General features: G+C 44.0%; 2 protein-coding genes across 8 annotated transcripts in view; one reads left to right on the forward strand and one right to left on the reverse strand.

Annotated features, from left to right (window-relative positions):
- Positions 1 to 27,938, reverse strand: part of BRF1 (BRF1 general transcription factor IIIB subunit) — a 248,210-nt gene that overhangs the window by 111,242 nt on the left and 109,030 nt on the right. For 5 of the 6 annotated variants that reach the window (XR_016440380.1, XM_090034172.1, XM_090034173.1 and 2 more), the window contains 3 exons: positions 18,663 to 18,812; positions 16,138 to 16,231; positions 3,563 to 3,689 (listed from right to left, as the gene is read on the reverse strand). Coding sequence is in view for 5 of the 6 variants with exons in the window: in XM_090034172.1 (XP_089890298.1) it covers positions 3,563 to 3,689; positions 16,138 to 16,231; positions 18,663 to 18,812 (371 nt within the window). In the remaining variant the exon portion in view is untranslated. Of the gene's footprint in view, positions 1 to 3,562; positions 3,690 to 16,137; positions 16,232 to 18,662; positions 18,813 to 20,956; positions 22,905 to 27,938 lie in introns of those variants that run through there. The other variant, XM_090034176.1, reaches the window with a different exon arrangement.
- BTBD6 (BTB domain containing 6) lies at positions 23,171 to 27,933 on the forward strand. 2 transcript variants are annotated; one of them, XM_090034179.1, is made up of 5 exons: positions 23,174 to 23,333; positions 23,446 to 23,737; positions 23,843 to 23,933; positions 24,224 to 24,342; positions 24,578 to 27,933. In XM_090034179.1, the coding sequence occupies exons 2-5, from the start codon at positions 23,523 to 23,525 to the stop codon at positions 25,608 to 25,610; spliced, it is 1,458 nt and encodes a 485-aa protein (XP_089890305.1). In that variant the 5' UTR covers positions 23,174 to 23,333; positions 23,446 to 23,522; the 3' UTR covers positions 25,611 to 27,933. The 2 variants fall into 2 exon arrangements, with proteins under 2 accessions (XP_089890304.1, XP_089890305.1); XM_090034178.1 differs by having other exon boundaries at positions 23,171 to 23,737.

A 27,938-nucleotide genomic window follows, 5' to 3' on the forward strand; every position in this document is an offset into this window, starting at 1 on the left:
TCCCCCAGTTTCTAAATGAGAACAGGGTGAGAGACATTGTCTAAGGCCTTCCAAAAGTCCAGGAAGACGATGTCCACTGCTACCCCTGCATCTATGGATTTGGTGATCTGGTCGTAGAAGACCACCAGGTTGGTCTGACAGGACCTGCCACTAATGAACCCGTGTTGGTTGCCCCTAAGCATAATCTCCCCTGCTGGCCCCTCGTGGACATGTGCCAGGATAATTCTCTCAAAAAGCTTGCCCAGGATTGAGGTAAGACTAACTGGCCTATAGTTTCATGGGTCCTCCATCCTCCCCTTTCTGAAGATGGGAACCACATTGGCCCTCTTCCAGTCCTCTGGCCCCACACCAGAGCACCACGAGTGCTCGTAAAGCCGTACCAGGGGTCCTGCAATGACCTCAGCCAATTCCCTCAGCACTCTGGGGTAATCATCCGGACCAGCTGATTTAAATACATCCAGCCCCTCCAGAAGTTCCCTAACTAGTTCCTCACTGACCCTTGGCCTAGGTGCGCCTCCCCTGGGGCATGAGGGGGGCCCAGATGGAGGGGTGGTTGATCCCTTCCCTGCTCAGGAAAATGGAGGAAAAGAAGTCATTAAATAGGTTAGCTTTGTCGTCTGGTGTGACAACCAAATTTCCTAGCATGTCTTGCAGGGGCCCCACGTTACCCGGTACCTTCTTTTTGCCCCCTACGTATTTAAAAAAGTACTTCCTGTTGTCCTTGATCCAGAAAGCTAGTCCCAGTCCCATCCGCCTTGGCCTTCCTGATCCGCTCCCCTGCATCCCCAAACAACTGCAGTATAGTCCTCCCTGGTGATGACCCCTCCCTTCCATTGGGTGCATGCCTCACTTTTAGCTAGAAGACATTCCCGGATGCTTTTGATGAGCCATGGGGGCTTTTGTGCCCTCCTGCCCCCTTTGATCCATGTTGGGATTACTTCCCTTTGGGCTTGGAGGATCGTTTCCTTAAGGAGAAATCACTCTTCTTGGACACCTGGCTTCCCTCCCCTCCGGGACCTCAGTGCTTCCCCGACTATTCTCCTTAATATATAGAGAGAGCACAAGCTTTTGTGAACCCAGGTGTACTTCATCAGATGTCAGCCATATAGCCTTTGCAAAAGTCTGAGATGCTGGGAGGCTACTTCAATTTCCAATGCCCGTATGTCCACCATGGAGTTCATGCCATCATGTGGGCAGAGGATCTCAGCTAGCTGCCCTGGTAGGGAAGCTTCTCCAAGACAGTGGGAAGTCTCCTATGGGTATCTCCAGCTACCAGAAGCACAGAGTGAACTTCATGGACCAAAAAAATCGAGCTCAGGAGCAACAATGCAATGTTAACCATCATTTCAGGATGATTTAGACTAGTATTACAGATGTCCATGTTTGAACAGGGAATCTCTCCCTCAGAACCCAGCTGCAATATCCCTTTATGAAAAATACTGCAGTACGCTCTAGTAGTCTGAAGCAGTGGTCCACAATACTGCAAAGTTTCATTCAGACGGTATTTTTACAAACTATTACTACTAAATACAGTAGTTTTAGACGAGCTGCTTCTGCAGAAAAATAGTAAGTCTGCATTTGTAATTTTATGTAATTGTATTCATTTCACTCTGGCAGGAAAGTGACACAAATTCAGCATATGACCAGATGTATGGTAGGAAGAAGCAGCAAGTCCTCGTTTCAACTGAGTCAAATCAGCATACAGCTGAAGTAACTTCATCATATGCAGTTATGTATGTAAGCAGAATTTGGTTCACCCTTCCCTGTTTAATACAAATTATCAAGATAAAAAGTGTGCTGTAGCCTGTCTTGAGAATTTGATATGAAGCACATAGTTTCAGCTGATTCTCCAAAGTACTGAACACCCACAGAGAGTAAACAGGTATACTCTGAAACTTTGGGGAAAAATCAAACCACTGATGTAGGGTTCAGATTATAAAAGTTTCTCTCACTCGTATATCAAAGGTGTCTAACATCACACTTAAAAACCCTAAATAGAAAAAAAGAACACAAATTCTGATCTTGAGCACTAGGTTTCAACAACCAACCTTAACTGTACTCCAGAGTCTCCCAATATAATCAGAATATAGGAGTTAGACTCTATCACCTGTGTGTGCAGGAGTTAGAGCAGGAAAAGGGCTACCCCACTTATATATAGGCAAGATTCATAGATGGAGACCGATGTTGGAAAAAAATGGCCCACAATGGGCTCCTGAGATATTCCCAAGATGACATCTTAACATTTACAATATCACAGAATTTTCATTTTCAATGACTTAGCATTTAAAACCAAATTTATGATTGCTACAAAATATTTTGCTCTTCATTTTACTGTTCAGCCAGTGATTTGTAAAGGAATCAAGCCACCGGTCTTTCAAGTACTGTATGCAGTATAAGAGAAAAATATTATACAGCCTGATTTAACACTAATATTTTTTTTGTACGTTGCTCACAAAATTCTAGGCAATGGGCACGTCTACATGAGATGCTGACTGCGCAATAGCCCAATACTACTGAACAGTAGCGTCGTGTGACAAAAACCGTGATGCAACGCTACCGCGTAGTTGTATTAGGCTACTGCACAGCAGTGTCACAAAAAAAAGTGTTCACTGGCACTACTATGCAGCACTCGAGTTACTGCACATTAATTTAGTACTTGTCCATACATGTACTAAACAAATGCACAGTAATCACAGCATAGAAGCCTCTCATATAGATATGGCCAATGTCATGTCTCCTACAAGAACAAAACTTGCAAGATCTTCGATACAAGTGATGAGCAAACACCTTTCCAACCTCGACCTTTTTTTTTTCTTAAGTGAAACGGAAAAGTAAACGTATCTTATACAAAACAAATAAGAATATCAAGCAACTACTTCTGGTTAACATGCAACAAGTTCAGCCTAGCTTGCCAGGAAAGGCCCCAGTTTTGTAAGGAAGAAGACACTTGACATTGCAATGAAAGGAAGAAGGCACGGTAAAAAAGAGAGACAAATGCCCAGCAGGGAAGCAGGCAGCAATTGTGCAAGAAAAGCAGTTGTCAGTGCCACGTTCAGCATAAGAAACCGCCATCCATGTACTTGTACCATTTCTAAAATAGGGGTGAAAATTAAGCGCGAGGTACTGAGCCCTCATCCTCAGAAAATAAATACTCTTGCAAAGCACAAACAGCGGGTGCCATCCTTCTTAACCACCAACCACACTGGCCCTCTCCCCAGGTCCTATAGTGACCAAAATTGGACCTAGTTTGGTCCTTCACCCATGGTCACCAAAGTTACTGTTAACAGATACCTGCATGAGTCTCCCTGTTTGACAAGAGTGAGTGAAAATCTTGTGGATACAACCTCACTGCACTTTGGATTCGACTGTCTCTAGGTAGTAAAGAATAAAATCATTTTTGGCCAGGGCACCATAGCTGTTACTCCCACCCTCCCTATGAGAAGCTTCTAGTAGAAAAAGGTACAGCTGGACAGCCATGAACTAACTCTATTCAGTTCAAGTGGAGGGGAGGAGAAAGACTGAACTGCAGAGATCCAAATACCAAAGAGAGATCAGACGTCACCTGCTGCATCTTTAGTTTTCTTTGACCAGCTGTAAACGAAGGAGGATCACATTCCCCTTCCAAATCAATCTTCATAAATTCATCTATCGTGAGCTGACTTGTTGGGGTATCTTCAAATTCCGTGAGCCTAACACCACACACAAAATCAAAATGCACAGTATTTTACCATCTCTTTTAGAACATTATTTTAAATAAATATATATACACTTTACAAAACTTGGCAAAATGTTAACTTAAAGAATAAACACACCTTTAGAGACCTGGGCTCAAGTGCGGATTAAATCACAAATGAAATGGTTTCAAATGGTCACATTTACTCCTAAATAAATATTTATTCACGCTGCAACATTACCTATTCATACGGTACAGTCTGTAAGGAAACACAAGCTTTCGCCAAGATTCTGGTCCACCTCTGTGGGTCAGTTCTGTGACAGACTGGTAAAAACACTGCTAAGAAACATAGGCGGTTCCTGACCGACTCAAATCAGCATGATCAATCTTGCTTTCATGATCAACAAACAGAAATGTACCCAGTTGCCAAAAATAAGATATGTATTTGTCAATACAGCCTAGGAACTAATTTAAACGTATGCTTAATGCATCTAAGCAAGATTCAAAATAACATCATTCAACAGGTTCTGGAGGGGGAAAAAGATCTAAAAAAATCCCATGCCAAGGACAAACTACAGCTGAGTAAAGGGATCTTTTGTACACTGTATACATGGCATATGTGAATACTTACAATTGTATGTAAGAAAAAGTAATAATATAATTAGCATGTATTCAGCGATTGTAATTTAAAAGCTCTCCCAATATGAGAGCTATAACTGGCTCCACAAGTTTTCTCCATTTTTAGTACAGGGAATCTCTGTGAAAATCGACAGAATCTTTCAAAAGAAAATAAACTTAATCAGCAGCATTTTCATCCATTAACGTGGGCATTTTATAAGGGTGGCTAAGAATTATTGCATTCAGTTTTACAGCTGGAGAAACTCAGAGGGAAATGTTAAACACAGCTGTTTGGAAAACTTGTCAGAATGAGTTTCTGACAGAAAATGCCCTTTTCACAAAAATCTAAATTATCTGCAGGAAAACTGAAAGGAAGGCTCCTGGCAAGGGGTGAGAATGAAAGCGACAAGTGCCTGCCAGGTAGCAGCAGCAGCCAGCTCTGAAAGCACGGGTGGAATAGATGTCACTTTTGTGCCACCATGAAATCTTCATGGCGACACAAAGACCGAGCAGATGTCCATGCCCCTGGCCGTGCCATAAATGGCCGAATTTGTGGCCATGACACAGGTGGTATCGCTTTGTGCTGCTTTATTGTGGCAGACGCCTGTTAAGTTTATGGTGGGAGAGCACAGTTAGCCAGAAGCTGCCTGCACTCTCCAGTTATACCAGTTATACCCTTCCTGGGGCTTCAGGGGCCCAAACCTGCACAGCCCAGGAATCCCCATTCTCAGGGCATGCAAGATGAGGGTCCTAAAGCCCCAGACTGCCCCAGTTCCCCTGTTCGGGATTCCCCAGGTGCCTGTTGACTTTCTGATTCAGTCCCAGGGCAGCAACAACTAAGCAGCTGACTGGCAACCTCAACCCCAGGACCACATCAGTCCTACTTGCTCTGGCACAATTTCCAGGACGTGTCTCTGAACCGAAGAAACCTTGGAAATTCCCATGTCACCCATTGTCCTGAAAGATCCGCAGGCAGAAAAACAGAGGACCTACGTTTCTCCCAATGAGGCAAATTCCCTTTTGCATCCTAACTGGACAAATTCATGCATTAAATATTTCATTGGTACTAATGCTGAGAGGCTGTAATCAGAAACAGAGCCCCGTTGGTCTAAATACTTTATAAAGATGGACATGGTCCCTGATGTAAAGTAACAACAAAAGGCTCCGGACTTCCAAGTTGTTCTAGAACTTGTGTCACTTGCAAATCAAGGGAAGTGATTCTTCCACTCTAGTCAGCACCGGTGAGGCCTCGCCTGGAGTACTGTGTCCAGTGTTGGGTCCCACACTTCCAATCCGACGATAGATTGGAAAGAGTGAAGATGAGAGCAACAAAAATTATTAGAATCATTGAAAACATGACTTATGAGGAAAGGAAGAAAGAACTAGAGTGATTTAATCTGGAGAGAAAAGAGGGGGTATTTGATAACAATCTTCAAATACCTAGAGGGGGTACGGAGGTAAATTTTTCTCTGCAACTGTAGGGAACAGGACTAGAAGCAATGGACTCAAGATGCAGAAGAAGAAATTTAGGCTGGAGATTAGAAGGAACTTTCTGACTGTGAGGAAAGTTACCTAGAGAAAGTGTGGAATCTCTATCCTAGGAAATTTTCAAAAGCAGCTTGGACAGACATTTGGCTGGGATGGTTTAGCCAGGGGCAATACTGCCTTAAGCAGGGAGCTGGACTAGATGACTCTGTGAGCTCCCTTTCAGGCCTGCTTTCCAATGATCTTATGAACCTGCAGCTTACCAGCAAAGTCACTCTGGGGGTAATAAAGCAACTTTCAGAGCAGCAGTTTTATATAGCAGGCACATTACCCATAGTTACTGGGCTCGACATCTAGTTAAGAGGAGGTCTTAAGAGCGTCTGGCCTGGCTTTAGTACTGTTTAACATCTTCATTAATGATCTGAACAATGGGACTGAGTGAGTACTTAGCGAATTTGGGAATAACACCAAATGAGGTAGAGTTGCAGACACTCTGGAGATTAAGACTACAAGGAGTATATCTACACATGCAATTAATGCAAAGCAATAAATTCTAGAGTGGTTTGAGCCAAAGTAAATTATTCCCGGGCACAGCATCTACACATGTGCCTGGGACAGCAGCAATTTGAGCCAGGGTAGAGCAGTTTATGCCAGGGTCACTCCTGCCCTGCTCTGCCACAGGTTCCAGGTGGCGGCACTGGGCACTGCCGGAGCTGGCTGGGGCGTGAGGATGCTGTACACATGTAGAGCCGCGTGGTTAGGCACCAGTAGGAGGCTGGCCCCCAGATGACTCGGCTGACCGGGTACAATTTAAGCCCATGGTCAGTGTCAACATATGTGTTTAATCACAGTAAATTACTCTGCCATAAGATAGTACTGTCAGGGAAAAATACTATCTTACTGCAGCACAAATTAGTTTACTGTGGCCTAATGGCGTCACATGTGTAGATAATGACATTTTACTCAGCAGCAAATTAGTCTACTCCACAGTAACACACACAAGTAGGCATGGCCGAGGAAAGGCTGAAAGAACTAACATTATTTAGTCTGGAGAAGAGAGGGCTAAGGGAGAATTTGTAAGTAGTCTTCTAATACTTACTTCTAATACAGTGGACATGGTCTTCCTGGACTTTCAGAAGGCCTTCGACACTGTCTCTCACCCCGTTCTCATTTAGAAACTGGGGGACTGTGGTGTCGACACCCACACAGTCAACTGGGTCGCCAACTGGCTGGAGGGCCACACCCAGAGAGTAGTAGTGGAGGGTCATTTTTGACCTGGAGGGGTGTGGGCAGTGGGGTCCCACAAGGCTCGGTCCTCGGGCCCACACTGTTCAACATCTTCATCAGTGACTTGGACGAGGGGGTAAAAAGCACCCTGTTCAAATTTGCTGATGACACTAAGATGTGGGGGGATGTGGGCATGCTAGACGGAAGGAATAGGCTACAATAGGACCTAGACAGGTTACAGGGGTGGGTGGATGAGAACAGGATGGGATTCAACACCAACAAGTGCAAGGTGCTGCACCTGGGGAGGAAGAACCAGCACCATACCTACAGGCTGGGGAACTCCCTTCTTGTCAGCGCAGAGGCCAAAAAGGATCTTGGAGTTATCACTGATGCCAAGATGAACATGGGCCGGCAGTGTGGGGATGCAGTCAGGAAGGCCAACCGTACCTTGTCATGCATCCACAGATGCATCTCGAGCAGGTCCAAGGAGGTGATCCTCCCCCTCTATGTGGCACTGGTCAGGCCACAGCTGGAGTACTGGGTCTGCTTCGGGGCTGCACTTCAAGAGGGATGTAGACAACATGAAGAGGGTCCAGAGGAGGGCTACTCGCATGGTCAGGGGGCAGCAGGGCAGACCCTACGAAGAGAGGCTAGGGGACCTGAACCTGTTCAGCTTCCACAAGAGAAGGCTGAGGGGAGATCTAGTGGCCCGTTACAAACTAGTCAGAGGGGATCAGCAGGCACTGGAGGAGTCCCTGTTCCCCCGTGCACTACTAGGAGTGACCAGGAATAACGGTCACAAGCTGGCAGAGGGTAGATTTAGGCTAGATATCAGGAGGCGCTACTTCATGGTCAGGGTGGCTAGGATCTGGAACCAACTTCCAAGAGAAGTGGTGCTGGCTCCTACCCTGGGGGTCTTTAAGAGGAGGCTAAATGTACACCTTGCTGGGTGTACACCTTGCTGGGGTTGTTTGACCCCAGTACTCTTCCTGCCACGGCAGGGGGTCGGACTCAGTGATCAGACATCTCATGGGAGGATCACTCAGCAAAATCCGAAGGGTCGCAAAAGCCACTCGTGTGTGGATGACCTCTACCTGACTCAAGAAGTCTATGGGCCAACAAGAGGCAAAGCGCTGCTCGACCTGGTACTGGCTACTGAGGATGACCTAATTGGCTACCTAGTGATCGACAGGAAGCTGGGTGACGGCGACCACGAGCTGATCACCTTCACTATTCGCCGTAAAGCTGGCAAGTCAGTCAGCAACACAGAAGTCCTTCACTTCAGAAAAGCCGACTTTGACAAGCTCAAGAGGCTTGTCGGTCAGGCCCTTAGGGACGATGACCCCAGGGAGATGGGAGTTCAAGAAGAGTGGTTGCTTCTCAAGGAAGCGATCCTCAATGCACAAGCTAAGTCTATTCCATCTTGGAGGAAAGGCAGCAAGAGGGCACAGCAGCCCTCCTGGCTCTCTAGGGACCTAGCAGACCTCATATGGCTACAAAGAAAGGCCTACAAAGGATGGAGGATGGGATTCACCTCCAAGGAGGATTATTCTGCACTGGTCCGGTCCTGCAGGGAGCAAACCAGGATAAGCCAAGGCTGCAACTGAACTCCAACTAGCTTTGAGCATTAAGGACAATAAAAAGTCCTTTTTCAGATATGTGGGGAGCTGGAGAAAAAGCAAGGGCAACATTGGACCCCTGCTGAACCAGATGGGGCAACTGACACACAGCCTGGACCCAGCACTGCACACATCACAAAGAGTTGATCCAGGGTGCCTACTGTATACAGTGCCCACACCAGCACAGCCCTGAGCACTGGCTCAAGGGCCAGCCCACAGCCAGTGTACAGGGCCAGTCTGGCAGGGGTGCCACATGCAACATATGCCCTGTGCAGGTCACCTGTGCCATGTGTAGCACACATGGCCAGGCCAGCCCCACACACCACATGCAGTACACATATGCGGTACACCACTCCAGGGCTTGCTTTGTACATGGTGCAAGGAGCTGGCATAGGGCATGTACTGAATGCAGCACCCCACTCAACTGGCTCCTCATGCTGGCTCCAGTCCCAATCCAGCCAGATGAGTCTGGCACCTCTGGTCCAGTTGTTTCACACGGCTACATCCTGTCTACACATCTGAAACTTTCTCTTGATTTTAGTCAGCATTTATATGTGCCATCAAGACCACAAACTGCTAAATGCAGCAGTCTAGGATGCAAAACATACAAGGCAATATTCATTTGGCAGTTAAGAAATCCTGACACAACCTTAATTATAGCATGTTCACTTCAGGGGAATATGAAACTCCATCATAAAAAAAATAGCTACAGGCTGAAGTTCCAAATAAAACTATATCTCAGTTCATTCTGCACTTTTTTAATCTAAAAAGAGTGGTAAATTTTTCGTTTAGGAAGGGAAGGAAAATAAGTAGGCATACAAATTAAGTTACTGTTTGGCTTGGCACACATTCAAAAAGGGCTCTAAAAATTGAAATTTGGCATACAACAAGGTTCTATTTATAGTAGCAGCAGTAGCAACCACTGCAGTTAAGGCTGAAATGCAACTTCTAGTACCGTCCCTCCCACTGTCATTTCTCACAAACTCACTCAAGCAAATTCCTCTAGGGCCAATTTTTTTCAGAACTTGGTCTCACCCCACAGGCAATCTTTCTGGAAATGATTCAGCAAAATCTGTTCTACTGTTTTTGTTCAATCTGCCTGTCTATAAAAATACCCTTTCCCATTATGTTCAGACAAGAAATTTTATTCACTCAGCAAGAGACAGATTTTGCTCAGATGCAAGTTGTGGGTCCTGCTGGAGTCTACGAAATAGATGAAGTTTGAAGGACTGCAAGACAGCCATTTTGAAGTTATGGGCACTGGAAGGTTTCGGTCACGCACACTTTCCAGTGAGGCTTCCCTGGCCCAATCCACTGCTAAGAATGGGCATGGCTACATGCTGTTCACTTCGGACTTCAGTTTTAATGCTCACTCAGAAACTTTGAATTTTGGGGTGCACTGAAACACTTTAAAGCTCTTGCAAGTTTAAGGTAAATTAAAGCCCAGCTCACAAATACTTCTGGAGTCCAGGAAAGCATATGTGTAAAGCATGGACAGAGTGTTGGCGTCTGCGCCCTACTGAAGGAGACTCTTCCCTTACCTTCCTGAATAGGGGATGTTCAGTTGAAACCTCCAGGAAAGACTGGAGAGAGGTAGAAATGGAGGAAAGGGAATTAGAGACACTTCCAGCAAGCAATACAGATACCATCTGCTTAGCTGCCTGGACCCACACTCCCAAAATCTAGTCCTGAGGAATGGAGTGTGGAAGATGCACACACTGGCACCCTGGGCAGAAAGGCAAGGAGAGTCTAGTCTTAGAGGGAAATATTAAAGAAAGAAAAAGTGAACCGGATATGCTCTTTTAATGTCTTGTTTTTATGTCATCTATTCTTATTTGTCATGAACAACATACAAAAAAGAACAGTTATGCTGGATCCTGAGAGTTTAAACTGGTATATCCAAAATACAAGAAAAACTATGGCGATATAAAGTGTTCAGCATACACAGCTGTATAATTAACATCTGTACGGTTTCTTTGTTAAATTAATATTTCACCCACTAATTAAAATGCTAAATAATAATCTCTCACATCTAGCTAATCTTCATTGAGAGAGTAATTACTAATATTTTGAGCAGCAGATTGACTGACGTGACAACTCGGGTATCTGTAGAATCTAAAGAGGCAGTCAACTAATTTGTCTCTTAGTTAAGCACCAGAGTATTTATATATCTGCCCCAACATTTGTTATTCAGTATTACCTCAGTGTTGTTGACCTACTTTGCTTTCATTAATCTGAGACAGATTCAGGCTTCATGTTGCCACATAGGCAATACAATAGGTTAAGTACACATGAGTACCATGGTGTTTGCCAAAGTCAATTTTAGCTTCAATTTTTTAAAAGTAACTATGTTATACATGCATATAAGCATAATGCATACACACCTTTTGTGACATTTAATATACAGTATCTGTAAGAAATGGTTACACACTATTAAATTTTATTAAAATACAATACGTTTTATGATTTATGTAGATAAATGCCTACAGTCTCCTAAAGACCACACACTGATGTAAGGCAATCATGATGGTATATGTCAAATGCATATTTTTCAAGTAAGCATTTGTGAAAATATCAGCAAGTGTTAGAATTAAGGAATTAGCACCTCAGAAGGTATATGCAGGTACAGATTAAATTAAAAGTGCTATAAAAGAGGTAGGTGCTATCATAGTTTGTTTATAACATAAAGGAGATTTAAATTTATACAGTGTTCATCATGAACTTGAAAAGCCCTCAACCTGGAAGAAGTTGTGCCCATAGTTAAATTTGTGCACTTCACTTCACAATTCACACAGACTTCACAAGTTATCTTTTGCATTCTTAAACTTTTTCAGTGTCAAGCTCCAACACTTTTTTTTAAGTCTTCTCTTATACTTCAGGTAAGTTCCAAAATATGTGTAGCACCTTCAAAATATTGTTTTGTTAATGATGGCTGTCCCACTGGTAGCTGTAGTAGTAGTAGTAAACAGAGAAATGATTTCTTGAAAGTATGTGCATCACAATGTAAGTGTATCACATATACGCACACCACTAGGGTGGCCGTCATAGAGGACAGTCCGGTTGTCCTCTGTTCTCTACTGATATGAAACTGGAGGCCTTTTCTTGAAGAGAAAAATACAGGACATAAAGGCGTTGGGTTTCAGATCAATAGAGAACAGAGTAGCAGAAAACCCAAGTGTCCTCTATGATGGCCACCCTACGCACCACCAAACAATCCTAACCTACGGAAAGAACAACTTGGAAGCAGAAAAACAAGCATGTAGGGAACCCGCTGCAGAATCAGAGTCCAAGTTAGCTTTGAAAATCACAATTTCTAAAAGAAAATAATAGACAGCAAACACAAAGTGCTATTCTGGTAACTGCTTAACAATGTGTAACATAACAGATTTGACGTATTCTAAAAATTTGTTATAACCTTGTAGAAAGTAGGATCTATAAAATGTAATGTTGCCTACAAAAAGGGAGCCATGAAAAGCAGCAACTCTTCTCAGAAAAAACAAAACAGACACCCTGACAATATAAGGTACAGAGTGGCACGAGGATACACATGCTGGGCCTTAGTCTTGGGTACTGGCAAGACTTTTAGAAGCCTTTATAAGCCAATCTGAGATCATTTTATGTATACACTTTGGGGACATTCAAAATTTCCCAGGTGAACATCTTAATTTAGCAAAGCAATTGTCAGTACCACAGTATTTCACAAACATCAGGTAAGGATGTGCGTTAGCACTAACTCCTTTTCTTCTGGTAACCTTTCCAGTTTTCTAAAAGGGAAAATCCATTCAACACCTTCATCAAACTCCCTCGGTGGACTCTGACACACTATTGCACATGCTCTAACCTCCCATTTCTGACAGAGCTTGAGAAAATAGCTCTCTTAGTTCTCCAATTACCTTTCACACATTTTTAGTGAGGAATTTTCTCCGCTCTCAGCACAAAAAAACCTTAATGTAGTTAATGCCTTCTCCTTCATTCTCCTTGACCTCAATACATCTTTCAATACCATGGATCTTCTAATCTCATGATCACCTCCTCCCACCTATGCACACATTTCTCATCCCCTCCTGCCCCAGTTCAGCTTTTACATATCAAACTGTTCTTCTTTTTCTCCTTCTGGTTGCAGAGAAAGCTACCCAGAGTAAGCTGCACATTTGCACTTGAAGTTTACGTGAGCTATGCACTGCTGCACTGACAATAAGAGAGGTTGCAATGCACAGCATTTTATACAAAGTATGCACAGACCTTTTCTTTTCCCAGAAAGGCAATGGCTAGCACCAGCTGGGCACCTCTAAGGTAAGCGCAGGAGCCAATTTATCAAAATACCTCCAGTAATTTCACCCAGACTGATAACAATGTCACTTTTTTTTTTCCAATAATGAGGCCTTTTTTATTCTTTGCCCAAAAAAAAAAAATCTGCTGAAAACACAAGGTTTGCTTTAGCTAGAACTGCCTTTTTCCACTGCAAATGACTTTAAAGTAATTCTGCTCTTTCATTCCAATTCACTCTAAGCAAAGCTTCACTACTGTAAACAGTATTTTATGAATTAAAAAAGAAAGATTCTGTATCATAAAAACTGGCTCAATGTATACGTAAAGCTCAAAGACTAAGCAAAACTTCAAAACTGCCAAATAAAAATAAGATTATTCATCTATTTCTATTAGGAAGGGCCTATGCTCTGAAAACAAGGAAAAGGGTTTGATTGTTCTAGATACTGTACCAACACAGACCCCCTCCCAAAAAAAAAGTCTTTACAGATGACAATCTAATATTTCACTATATGCCATATGAATAAGGGAATACAAGAAAAAGGCAATAATCAAAACAGGGTAAACTATATAACAAGATTAAAATTGAAGGGATAAACTTAAACAAATATATTGGATATACATTAAAAGCTATTTGCAGGTATTGACACAATTGGCATACAGGAATTAAAAGCCTGACTAATTAGTTAATATCTGTGCAGTGTTTTGAATGTAGGAAATGATGTGTAATCCAGTATTGTTCCAATTAGACTGGAAATGAGATAGAAGGAATTTTCAGTGCACTTATAAATATTTAATAGATTTTGATTCAACAACTGGGGTAAAGTTGTATATTTTAATTGTGTGCCTCGAGTTACAAAACGATAAGGCCTTGTGAAGTGATTATTAAGGCTTTTTACTGAGATACCTGCTGAAAGACAAAAACATTTTTTAAACAAAGCATGCAAGTTAAAAGCCATTAGGAATCCTTCGTTTTAATGCAGTTGGGCATGTAACCCTTATCTGGTTGCTTCTGCCTTGCAGAAAATGTTTTCTTTTATCATAAGGTAACCATTTCACCAGCTTGAAAGCTGAATGACTAGGCATTATACTACATCAGTCACATACTTTGAGCCTCTTACTGCGAACCCCTTTCTCATGGGTAGCACTGGCACATTATAGGCTGAAAAGTCAAGTACTTTAGGTGAGAATGTCAACTGGCCCTGCCTCCACTCTTACTGTAGTTGTGCTACAAAGAATTTGGAATAATCTCTCAGGAAGGACAGTTATCCCCTGTAGCAAGGGCTCCATATGGAATAAAGCTGTCCAAAGCATACTACAATGGGTATCCACCTCAGTACTGAGACAAAACCACATCCACCACACATCATTTCCCATTTTTGGAACAGCAGAATCCCATCCATCGTACAGGGGTGCAAAGAATAAATTGTCCTGATCCGACCCTTCAAGGTTGAGTTTCTACCAACGAACGTGTCACACAACAAGGGCAAATGAGGCCTACATTTTCCCCTGCTCTTTAACAGCACCTTAACAAGCTAGCAGAAAGTAGAAAAATCAAAGAGTAAGGAATAACTGGGAGGCCCAGGAGCACCAGGATTATTAAAATGGTCTTGAGCTATAATTATTGTTTAAGTTAAGAATTTTCAGAAAGAAGTGGTCAGCACTCCAAATAAAACTTTAACTTTGTCCATTAATGCTTTCACCAAACTCCACTTCCATCTGCACAAAGCATTAACTACTCTTAAGATAACACAGCACAGAAAGAGCAATAATTAAAAATAAATAAAACTGCATTTTGCACTGAGAAGCAAAGAGATTCTTAAGCATGTGAAACAAGTACTTATTAATTTAGACAACTTCTACTTAATGACATTTCAAGAGTCTAATTCTTGAAAGGAAAGAAAAATACATTGGCTACGTAAAACACTTATTCATAGGGTGTTGTTTTTTTTTAATTTGCCTTAGTTAAATACTATATAATGTGCTCTTATTTGAAAAACATCAATCATGTTTTATAGATTCATGATAAATACAGTTGCAATTACAGCTCCCTGAAAATAATTCAGCTGTCACTTTCACCTTGTCAAAGTAAATAACGCTGTCATGTTAGCTGATGGCTAGGACTTGAGTAAATATTTCAAAGCATGAATTTTGCTGTACGATTTCTTCGCTTAAAACAATGCCCAAATTAAATTTTTACTTCCAACTGTAATACGCTATTCTTATTATTACTCTTAATAAAAATGAACACTTCAGTTCATTAGCCAGAAAGCGTGTTATGAAGTGCAGAAATCATGAATTATAAAATGTATATGAAAGAATATGCCCACTGAGTAAAGTTATATTAGTACTGATACATCTCTGCTACTATATTATCTGAACATACCAAGCATTAATGAATTTCTGTCTTAACATCCCTGCCAGGGAAGGAAGTATTATTATCCCCAATTTGCAAATGGTAGACCCTCTAGCGCACAGACTTTGCACAATCAAAAAACAAACAATATCTGAAGCTAAAAATCAACATCAAAGTATTAGGTATAGCTAGATACTCTTCTGCTGATTGGAAAAAAATTCTTCAAAGTTATCATCTTGGTTTAACAAAGTTTGGGAAAAACTGGTAACAGAAAAGATTCCCTGGTAGGAAAACACTGAATGGAATATTGTGAAACTAGATCTCTTTTTAGCGAACCCAAGAAAAAGACTGTTACAGCTCTTTAAACCAAACATGAAGAAAACTGGATGATTTTATTGCCACTTAATAAAAAGTGAGAGCAATTATTAACTTGCCTTTGATGTATTTTCTTCTTTTAATACGTGGGTTTCCAATTATTTATATTTATACAAAAATCCCCAAATTATTTTTTTTATAAACTAGCGTCTCCAGAAAAAAACAGGCGGCCTGAGATTCTGATAACAACTATTTGAGCCTTTCAAGGGCAGTACAAGTCCATGCACACAGACCCCCAAGCCTGTAAGGGGTTGGAGTAGATGACCTTTCTGGATCCTTCTAACCCCAGTCTATCTGGGATGGTTTAAGAACAACAAATCCTGTATCTGTGAAGAGCGTTGAACTTTATGTCCTTTCCAACCTCGTGATTCTATGATCCTTAATCCAAGGGTGACCTACAAACAAAGTTTTACTTTCATGATTCTTAAATAATCCATTCCTCTCGCATGCACACAGACCTGAACTTACCCCTTTCCAGTACCTTAAGTGAAAGATCCAACCAATAATATTCCACTGACCTTTTCCGTAACGTAGATTCACAAACCTTGACCACTCTGATGACCTCCTTAACAGTACGTCGGAAATCATGCATTCTTGCTGCCACTAGAAGAGCTAGAGGACAAAAAGGAAAGGCAATGTCAAAAATAAGATATGGAAGTAAAGAAGAAAATTTTGAGTCACACGAGTACACTCTCTGTCTTTGTTCTCATCTTCAGCTAAAGAATAACAAATGCTAATGCTCAGCTGCAAACTTGAATACAGGTGATTAAGTTGAATTTACAAACTTTGCTTTCAGTCCAATAACATTAAGCTGATTGCAAACTGTGTTCTGTAAAATTCTATGTTTTTGCTGCATTTGGCAACCATGGTGAGCTACTCAAATACAGCATGAGAGTATTTGACTGTTCACACATTAAAAAATCATCATGATTTTAGTAACGATCTCCTACTGCCTTTTCCGCAAGCCAGATTCTACCTAGCTAGTGGTCAATACCAGTAACAGATGCTGCTGCTATTGTTACTGTTGTAGGGATTTTGGCAATGCCCAAAAGTTAGTACCTAGGTTTCTGAATCTAAAGGCCCTGGCAGATGTTACACATATGGCACAATTAACGTGCCACATAAGAGTTGCTACGACTATGCAACAGGACACACGCTGAGTCAATTTATGGCACCATAAAATGGCAAGCCAGCCTCAATATTTAGGGCTGGTTTGTATGGTATCAAACTGAATGTGTGACATGTTCCAGACTCTGGGCTGCTCCATCCCTGTGCCAATAATCATTTAAGCATTAGCATGAGTATGAGGCAGCAGGGTACGAAACTGGGCAGAGCCCTGAAACTCCCTATGACCCAGCAGGTTTGCTGCCTTGCCCTGCCACCCTTGAGAGAGTGGCAGGTCAAGGCTCTTTAAAATGCTGGGTTATTGGAAGCCAGGCAAGGGGATGCCTCTGGTCTCCATTTGGGACTGGGGGCTGTCCCCTATTCGATCACAGGGACTGGCCAGACAGCAGCTGCATCCTGGTTCCAAACAGCTGATCTTAAGATCAGCACTGGGCAGCCCTAACAGCCAGCTATCACACAATAGGGATCTAGGCCATTTGATGCCCCATTCCCACCCCCCCAAAAAAAAAAAAAAATCACACAGCCTTCCATGCCAGGAGTGCATGGCAGGTGACTTGACTGTGGGGATGGGGCATAAAACTCCTTGGACCCCACTGTGTGACTGCTTTACAGGCTGCCAGCAGCCTAGCTGATGTACCAAATCAGAGCAAGATATGATCCCTCTTCTCAAGACTTTATGCTCACATTTGAAACAAGATGCAAATGTGAAGCATCACAAACAGTAACAGAGGTTGAAGGTTGCAAGATGATGGTGAGGGTCACATAAGCTTCCTCTGTACACTGCATCTCTGAAAAGGTTTTTTAAAATTATTTTACATATCTCTGCATAAAAAACTTTAAAATACAGTGAAGCCCAAAGATAATGGCTGTGACCATACAACCCTCTTGTTATGGTGACCCAACCAACTGTCCCTGACTACCTCTCAACCTAGGCCTCCTTAAACAGGTGTAAGCATTTTCTGTAAGCATTAGAGAAAAGGCAGGTTTGGAAAAGAGGGTTTCAAGATGATGGAGTAGGATCTTTATGGGTTAGTCCAGAGAAGTTATTTCACATATAACGAGGGATGTACTGGCAGACTGGATAAGGCACCTTATTGTGGTTCCAGACTTGGGAGTCTTATTCTGCCTTGAGGCTGAAGGCAGCCCTCACTGACCCAGCTGTAAATGAGTACCTGCTCCTTCAGGCTGGGGAGTTAAAGGCAACTAAATGTGATGGTAACCATATCGCTTCCTGGTATCACTGGCTACAGAAACCATCTGTGCCTTAATCACACTAGCCTGGCAGACTGCAAGGAACGAGCAGACCTTTAACTTCATGTATAATGGCTAGCATAAAAGAAAAGGTGTAAATATTATGGGAAAAGAAGAAAAACAGAGAAATAATGCTGGCGTCATTTGCAAGTCAGAGGGAGCAGGCAGGGGTATGCAATAAAAAACAAAGTGGGTAAATAGAACAGAGCACATTAGCAAATGGCCTGGCAGGTGGGAACAGCAGCTTGAATTTGATGAAGTGGAAGATTCCAGCAGAGGGACTCTGGAAGAGAATGAGTAGCAACAAGCAAGAAAGAATGCCTGAGCAGCGAGATTTTGCAAAGATTACAGGTAGTGATGTGGTTGCCAGAAAAGAGGTTAGAGTAAATCAAGATAACAAATGGGGAGGGTCTGACTAACAGTTTTGGCAGCAGGGACAGATGGGTATCAAGGCTGGATTTTGGAAAAGATTCTGACGAGAAAGTTGCCAGTTCTGTACACGTCTTAGATGCACAAAGCTACAACAGCAAAACAAATCTGCTCAAGAGATAAAACTCATGTTCTCATGGCACCACATACAACTCATGGCTGGAGCCTTCTGAACAGTGAATGAGATTATCATCCCTTTACAGGCTGCACAATTTACATAAAATGTTTAATACGGTACCTGCTCCACACAACCCTGATGGTCGACGTCCTGTGTGCATCCAGTCTCTCTTCATCCTCTGTAATAACCTTAGAGCCGTCATTGATACCTCATGGTTCTTATCTCCAAATTCTAGCATGTGTGCAAAACGAGGAATATATAAACAAGGATCTGCAATAGAATGAAGTACAATTACATCTCAGTTTGACCTTCAGTTTTTGAAACATGTAAAACAGGACCAAGTACACAATAGGCATTTCATGGTTGATTTGCTACGTATCAGATTTGCTACGTATCAGTACAGAAACCAATATACCGTGTCAGTTTTATGGTAATGTTTCTGAGGATAGATCCTCTTATCTGATTAATCTTTAGGAACTTTTTAAATATCAGTGACAATCATTCATTCATTTTTGCTTTACAGGCTACCATAGTATATTCTACATATACTTGCAGGGCATGACCCTGAAAACACTTCCACACATGTTGACTATTTATGTGTGTGAATGGTCCCATCAGATCTATGCATTTACTGAAAGTTAAATTTTTTGCAAAATCGCTGCAGACTGAGTTGGATCCAAAATTTAAAGTTCACTTGTATAAAAACATGAGCCAAAATGGCTTGTCTGTGAAAGTACATATAAGTTAACCTTTGAAAGATACGTAATACGTTTAAAATAAACGGTTTCTCACAAAAGTTTCCCCGTATCTCCAAATTTAACTTCAGTTCGTACAGCATAACTCCATGTTCATTGACTCATACTCTGGTAACACACACATATTGGGGCAGATCTACAATTGGTGTCCAAAATGCCACTGATTCCAAAATTTCAAATTACTTGAGAAACACTGAGGAATAAATCCTTGGCTGGTAAAAGCTAACACAAGTCCATTGACTCCACTGAAGCCAACAGAGCCACGACAATTTGTACCACCTGAGGATTTGCCCTTTGATATACATAAGAACATTTCTGATGCTGGTGCTGTCAGCTTCAGACTAAGAGAGCTGTGAAAAGTTCTCCGCATGGGTGGCTTTGCCTACCCATTTTCTAATTTATCAAACAGAATCTTTTAAAAGCTTTACCCTACACATGTTTACTCTCTTATTCCGGGGTATCAATTTCTCATTTCCTGCCAGCCTTTTATCACTTGACCTAAAATCTATGAGGTATGGTAAATGGTTAACTATTAGCCACAACTCAATTTCCTTGGCTGATCCTCTGTTGGAGGCTGTAACTGATAAAGATGAGATTTTTGCTGAAAACATTAATTTAGACAGTCTTACAGATTTACCATTAATCAAACCTGTTACATTTACTCCTAAATTCTAACAATGGATATCCTGCTGCCATTTGCAATTACCAGGATTACACGACGTACAATTATGCGCATCAGATTTCCAGCCTTATGGAAGTATTTAAATGACTGCATGTTTTATTTATAAAGCAAAAAACTTTTATACATAAATATCTAACCAACATATTTTAAAATAACAAAATGCAATCAATTTGCAAACATGATCATAAAAAAGAGGTTGTATAAAATATTAAATCTGTATGTTTGTAATGGCAATTAGTAAGGAAACAGAATTATTCTATACAGTTGTCCAGTTACCATTCGTATACCCTCCAACATAATGAATGCCCATCTTCCTCATGCACTTCAAAGTAGTTATTACCAAAAAACTATTCTCCTGTTTGGAAGTCTATGCTAGGGAAATTAACCTTCAAATTCTTCAACTAAAAATAAATAAATAAAAACAAGTTTGAGACTAAACAGTCTTCCAAAATTATGACTATTAAAAACTGTAATTAACAAAAAAACTGCTTAAGTCCACAATACAAAATAACTCTCACAAGTGAAACCTCATTTCTGTAGTCCTTTAAATTTCAAATTTCCCTTTTAAATTATTCCTTAATACCAAACCCATCACTTTAATGAGCTCACAGACTCAAAAAACTTCTCGAGTCCACTGGCATAGTTAAAACAGAAAGGCCCGACTTCAATAAGAGTTGAGGCCGCTTGGCATGTCAAATTCAAGATCATAACAGATGGGAGGGTTTTGTTAGTTAGTTCTTCAGAGCTTCTCTTCCCGAACTCGCCCACATTTGCAATGCAGCCTATCTGAATGTACTGCTGGCATTCACGCCTAGAGATCATTTGATAAACTAGTTTCTGCTGAAATTTATTAATTAAAAATTTTAAACTACCAAAACAATCATAGTCTAGTAAATTAGTAAATGCAAATGACTCATATGAGAAACCACTACAAGCAACTGCAATTTTATCAGCATAAAAATTGTAAGTGCGCCTACCATGAATGAAAGCCACTTCAAAAAGGGCCAAGAAACAGTCTTGCATTGCTTTGTCTCATCCCAAACAGACACATCTGGACTTTGCCAATGGCTCCGCACAGGCAGAAAGCAACCTCCTTCCCAAAAAGATTCTGCCAACTCCAGCAAGACTCCGTAGTTGTGCAAGGGCACATCTCCACAGAGGAGCTCCCAAGTCAGGGCCAAAGCACTGATTTTATGTGCACTCATGTAAGAAGCCAAACGGAGAGGAAGGGGCCCACGTGCCCTCAGAAATGAGTGCGTATCACTTTAACAAGAGCGCTGCCCTTTCAGCTTGACCTGCAATGTGCCTGTTACACCGTATAAAGCAGCAGCCACGTAAGATAATAAGAACCAATATGAACTTAGTCAAATCATAGGTCCACCTTGCCCGGTTCCCTGTCGCACAGCAGGCATGTATCTGACATGCTTCATGCCCCTCTCCCCCAACACCTGCCCCTTCTGTGCAGAGGGAAACCCTGGTGCACGCATCTGGAGTGTGCCAGGCTGCTGCCCCTGCACCACCTCCTCCTGCTGAGGTTCTGGCTACACTATTCCCCTCATCTCTTCATTTATGCACTCCCTGTCTGTGGCCCCACCAAGTCCCGGGACCTCCTGGTCAACCTCCTCCTGGGCCCGGCTAAGCTGGCTATATACCTGACCAGGAGGGAGGCTCTAGATGGGAGAGTCCCCAGGGACCGCAGGGCCACTTTCCTTGCCCTCATTCATTCCCATCTCCAGCCAGAACATCACTGGGCAGCGTCCACTGGCTCCCTGGATTCACTCGAGCGCCACCAGGCACGGTGTGCTCTGCTCAGTGTCTCCCGTTGGCACTCTGGTTATGCACCTTTGACCAGCACTCCCGTTCCTGTTTTGATTTTTTATCTGCTCCCAGCAATCTGTTTTCAAATTTTCTGCAGTCTCCCCAACTGAGGGAGGCCTAGGCCCACATCCCTCCCTCAAGGTGACAAACATGCCTGTCACACAGCAGGCGTGTATCTGGCGTGACTGACACACTCCCCCAACACCTGCCCCTTCTGTGAGCAGAGGGAGGCCCTGGTGCACGCACACCTGGAGCACACCAGGCTGCAGCCCCTGCTCCGTCTCCTCCGCACGTTTCCCCGCCTCTGTTGATTTACACGCTCCCTGTCCGTGGCTCTGCCAAATCCCGGGACCTCCTGGTCAGCCTCCTCCTGGCCCTGGCCAAGCTCACTGTATTTCTTACCAGGAAGGAGGCTCTGGCTGGGAGGATCCCTAGCAGTTTCAAGGACCAGTGGGTGTGCTGTGCTCAGTGTCCCCCCCTTAGCACACGAGTTATTAACCTTTAACCGTCACTTCCGTCCGTTTTTTTTTCATTTGCTCCAAGCAATCTGTTGCCACTTTCCCAGTAGCCGCCCCCCCTTGAGGGGGGAATTATAGTTTTCCACAGTGGGCCTTAAGCCTGCAAATCCCCAAAGGGGCGAGCTGGCCCGTCACACAGCAGGTGTGTATGTGGTGCAGGTCAGGGACCCCCCCCAACACCTGTGAGCAGAGGGAGACCCCGGTGCAGGCACGCCTGGCTGCGGCCCCCGCACCTCTGCCTTTACACACTCCCCGCCTGCGGCCCCAGCAAGTCCCGGGACGTCCTGGCCGGCCTCCTCCTGGCCCTCGCCACGCTGGCGATGCACCTAACTAGGTCACAGGCTCTGCCAGGGGAGCGGCTCCCTCGCTCCTCTGTGCCTCGGGGCCACGTCCGCAGGACTCGCTCGAGGCAGTGCTCGGCGCGGTACGCCGCGCGCCTCTTGAACCTGCGCCCCTCGCGCCCGGCCCCGCTCCGTCTTTTTTGTCGCGCCAAACGGCCGAGCGGGGCTTACGGCTCCGCGCCCTGGCGGGGCCACGACTGGAGGCTGAAAGGGGGAAATGCCCAGGACGCAGGACGCAAACTCGGTCTGGCACCAGGGAGGCGGCTCATGCCAGGGGGCGGCTCGGGCTACGGGCAGCTCGGGGCGCCCTCGCCCGGGCCAGGCGGCGACCGCGGCTTCTCCGCAAACTTGATGCCGCTGCGCGCCGCGCGGGCGGGGCCGGGAGCCCGGCGCGGGGCGGAGCACAATGACGTCGCGTCTGGGCCGGGGGAGCCCCCCCGCCGCCTCCCATTGGCGCAAGCGGCCGTGACGCGCGGGGCCGCTCGGGCTATTAGAGGCGGCGGCGGCGGCGGGAGCCCCGCACTCGGCGCGGGCGGCGGCGGCGACAGCGTCCTGCCGGCCCCCCCCCCCCTCCCCGCGCGGGCAGAGGACGGCCGGCCGGGCGGGCGGAGTCGTCGATGCGCGCGGGGCGGCCCCCGGCGGCTCCAGGGACTGAGGCTGCCCCGCCGCCCGCCCAGGTGCTTCCCGCCGGGGGGCTCGAGGCGGCCCGCGGCGGGCCGATGCCGCGGGGCCGTGGCTGCCTGCACGGCCGGATCATGAAGTGCCTGACTTTCTTTCTTCTGCTTCCAGAGACCTTGAAGAAGCCCAAGCGGGGCGCGCGGGCGCCGGCATGCGCTGAGCGGCTGCCCCTGGCCCTGCACAAGAAGATGGCTGCAGAACTTTACCCGCCCAGCGCCCACAGCCACAGCCCGCACCTGGCCAACAGCAACCACCCCGCCGCCCCCGCCGCCGGCGCCAAGAAGCCCTGCCTGCAGCTGCAGCACAGCGCCCAGCCGCCGCCGCCGCCGCCGCCCCACAACCTCAACAACAACAACTTGGAGAGCGCCAACTGGCAGTCCTTCCACCCCACCCTGCGCGAGAGGTAAGGCGGGCAGCCCCCGCACCAGCCGGCCGCCGGCCCGGCCCCCGCCGCGGGTCGGGGCTGCCCGCGGCCAGCGAGAGTCTAACGCGGCTTCTCCGCTTGCAGGAACGCGCTGATGTTCAATAACGAGCTCATGGCCGATGTGCACTTCGTCGTGGGCCCTCCGGGGGCATCCAAGAAAGTTCCTGCCCACAAGGTTGGTGCGGCTGATGCGAGTTGCTTCCCCTTCCTCCTCCTCCCCCCGCGCTCGGGAAGCAGACTTCCACGTGTCTCCGTCTCTCACTGGCACTTTCTTCCCCATCGGAGTAACAAACTGGCTCTCGTCCGTCTTTAAATGACACGGGCCTGATTCGGGGAAGCTGTCTGGTGGAGCTGCAGCTCTTTAAGCTTTTCCCCGAGCGTGGCTTCTTCCGGCTCGCGTGTTTTGTAATCGCTGCTGCTACGTGCCACTAAGACAGTCTCTCCTCTCTCTCCTCCTTTTTACAGTATGTTTTGGCAGTCGGTAGCTCTGTCTTCTATGCTATGTTTTACGGTGATCTCGCAGAGGTCAAATCTGAAATCCATATTCCAGATGTGGAACCTGCCGCCTTTCTAATCCTATTAAAGTAAGTGGTCATTACAGCTTACGTGGGGAGAATCAGAAGTGGCTTGTAAAAGGACAGGTCTCCTTTGAAATAGCACCTAGCAATCCGCATGTGCTAGCAATACATCATTTATGAGCTGTGCTGACAAATGCTGAATGCCAAATTGCTACATGCCACTTAGGATGATTGTAGCTTAATTTTGCCCAGCCTACTTCTTGCTTTTAAACAACGTGCTTATTTCTGTTGTTGTGTTTAGGTACATGTACAGCGATGAAATTGACCTGGAGGCCGACACGGTGCTGGCTACGCTGTACGCTGCCAAGAAGTACATCGTCCCGGCCCTAGCAAAGGCTTGCGTCAATTTCCTGGAGACGAGTTTAGAAGCGAAAAATGCCTGCGTTCTTCTGTCTCAGAGCAGGCTCTTTGAGGAGCCAGAACTGACGCAGCGCTGCTGGGAAGTAATTGATGCTCAGGCAGAAATGGCACTGAAGTCGGAAGGCTTCTGTGAAATAGATCAGCAAACGCTAGAGATCATTGTAACCCGGGAAGCGCTGAATACCAAGGAGGTGGTAGTTTTTGAGGCTGTTCTTAACTGGGCAGAGGCTGAATGCAAGAGACAAGGGCTACCAGTTACACCAAGGAACAAGAGGAATGTTTTAGGAAAAGCCTTGTATTTGGTGCGGATTCCAACTATGACTTTGGAAGAGTTTGCCAATGGTGCAGCTCAATCTGACATCCTTACCTTGGAGGAAACTCACAATATATTCTTATGGTATACAGCTGCAAATAAACCCAAGCTAGAATTTCCCTTGACAAAAAGAAAAGGACTTGTACCTCAGAGATGCCACCGATTTCAATCATCTGCATATCGAAGTAACCAGTGGAGGTACAGGGGTCGGTGTGACAGCATCCAATTTGCTGTAGATAAACGGATATTTATAGCGGGACTGGGCTTGTATGGGTCAAGCTGTGGCAAAGCTGAATACAGTGTCAAAATTGAACTTAAACGCTTGGGCGTTGTTCTTGCTCAAAATCTCACAAAATTTACCTCGGATGGATCCAGTAATACTTTCTCAGTGTGGTTCGAGCACCCTGTGCAGATTGAGCAAGACACATTTTACAACGTAAGTGCCATTCTTGATGGCAATGAACTCAGTTATTTTGGACAAGAGGGAATGACTGAAGTACAGTGTGGAAAAGTGACATTCCAATTCCAGTGCTCCTCAGACAGTACCAATGGGACCGGAGTACAAGGTGGACAAATTCCTGAACTCATTTTCTATGCATGAGGCATTTCACTTTGATTGTATTCCAGTACTGCTATGCACATTAAGGGATTTTTTTTTTTTTAATTTTACTACAGAGTTCTACAGCAGTATGGAATGTGACGCTACTTACCTATACTACATCAGGCTATCAAATACGTGAAGGAATGCTCTTGAATTTAATCTTATTTTATTTATTCATAAGCTATTGACTTAATTATTACAACTGCAGTATGCAGAAAGAGGTTAAATTCCGCACGTATTGTGCATTTATTTTGTATATAGATGATAGCTAACTTGCAGATTGCAGCTGACTCAGACAGAATGTTCTAAAGTAGAGCAGTTTATGAATCTGTGAAATATAAAAACATTTTTACTTGCCCTAAACACTTGCGTACTTTATCACTGCTGATGTGTTTTGGCTTGTTTCTGTGTTTCTTAAAAATACTTCTGGTACAGTTCACTTATCAAAATGATGTAAACAGAATACCTGCTTCTGTGTTTGTCCACAAAGTGCATAACTATATCACCACACATATAGACATTGAGATCTTTCTGGTTACCTTGCAGAGCAAACTGGGGAAAACATTCTGCTGCTTCCTCTTCTAAAGTTAATGTACCTGAAACCTTAGCTTTGTATACTAATATCTAAAACTTGGTATAAAACCAAGTTTAAGTTTAAACTTAAAATCTCAGCTTTAATTTATAACTGTACAAGTTCAAATTGCATTTGGTCTCTCTCAGATTTGGATATCTGTTTAATTTAAAGCTTTCCCTTCTTGAGTTTTAGTTGTTAATTTTGTGCAAGACCTGAATGGACAAGGTCTCCGCTCTAGGATTTTAAAGCTTAGATTTTTATATTTAAATAGCCTCTTGATGGCAACCAAGGACCAGAATAAAAATATTAATACAAACTGCCCCCATTCAAGAACAAGCTCAAGAGAGAAATAGGCCACAAACACAAGCTAGGTTTTTTTAATTATTGCTGATGGGGGGGGGGGGCACTTCAAACACTCTACACAGTTAGCATTAGAGGTGTGTTTGTTTTTCATCCAGTTGAGGCATATAATCTGCAATACCTTTATTTATCACTTATTTGCTCTTGCTAAGCAAGCTAAAGGATATATCAACTACACTAACTAGCATCTGCTACTTATGACCATTAGTAAATATTCCCTTCATCCAATCTCTACGTGCTATAACTAGTCCACCTCTTCCCACTCATGGGGGCGGGGGGGTACAAAACAGCAGCCCAGAACTAGAGGGTTCTCTCACAGGTGGAGGTATGATCTGTCCTAGTCTAAAAAAGCTTCCTTGTTCATTTCTAGAGAAACTTCCTGGCTGCTCCATATTTGTAATATGTAACTTAAACCTAAAGTATAATACATGGCTTCCCCTTCTGGCTTTAGAAACTGCAATGCAAAATAGTAGAGGGAGATCAGAATTTTTTCTAACCAGAAAAAGAATACCCTTCAACTATTTAAAGTGAATTGAACCAGTGACTTGTGTGATAGCTAGGTATTGTCACACAGTGCCTGCATTTCACATGCAATATTTGGACTGGTGATGCATCACATTCAGGGAGAGTAATAGCTAGCTGTGAGCAAGCAGACTGAAATGGCCCTGTTTGTTAGTTCTGCAGTAGTCTCACTCCCACAATGTAGACTAAATTGTTTTGAGAGTGGGAGAAGCTAGGGGGGAAGTAATAGGCTAGAGAGAGTAATAGTCACAAGACACTTATGAACCAATCCTTGTAACTAGACTTGACAAGAATTCCACTGGATTAAATTAAAGCAAATTTGTCAAAGTCCTGAAACACGATGCGTGTGCACTGCTACTGCCAGAACCATATAGCAGAGAGTAAAAGTTGTTTTTGCACAACCCAGGGAACAATCTTGTTCCACACTCCACTTTTTTAAAATAGTTAACAAGCTAAAGCTCTTCCTTATTTTTCATAAAATCTTCCTGTATGTCAAGTGTTATTTATACCTGCTACAGGTAAAGAACAATAAGCGAGCCTCACAAAATTTAAACTAATGTTATGCCTTGTTTGGACGAACTGTAATATTGTAAGCCTGTGTAGGTTTGGAGATAGATGTAGCTCTCTCATCTCAATGCAGAGACTCAGAGCTTATGCTATACACATACTTAGGTGGAGTGAATGACAAAACTAAAGCTTGGTGTTCCAGATTAATTCTCTATATCTGTTTATTATCAACTTTTTTACCACAACCTCTCTTGAATTTCATTGTAAACTGTCCTTTTCAGAGACAGTATGGTACTATACAATTTTTTCAGGTTTTTAACAGCAACCATAAAACTATACCAAGTATAACAAAGTACCAAAAGCCA

The sequence above is a fragment of the Crocodylus siamensis genome, chromosome 2 (genome assembly GCF_052110815.1).
Source record: "Crocodylus siamensis isolate JL-2025a chromosome 2, ASM5211081v1, whole genome shotgun sequence".
Lineage (NCBI taxonomy): Eukaryota > Metazoa > Chordata > Crocodylia > Crocodylidae > Crocodylus > Crocodylus siamensis.

Coding starts and splice junctions, on each gene's coding strand:
- BTBD6 (XM_090034178.1), top strand. CDS start 23,274: ATGCGCGCGGGGCGGCCCCCGGCGGCTCCAGGGACTGAGGCTGCCCCG. Junction 23,934..24,223: donor AGAAAGTTCCTGCCCACAAG/GTTGGTGCGGCT, acceptor TCCTTTTTACAG/TATGTTTTGGCAGTCGGTAG. Junction 24,343..24,577: donor GCCTTTCTAATCCTATTAAA/GTAAGTGGTCAT, acceptor TGTTGTGTTTAG/GTACATGTACAGCGATGAAA.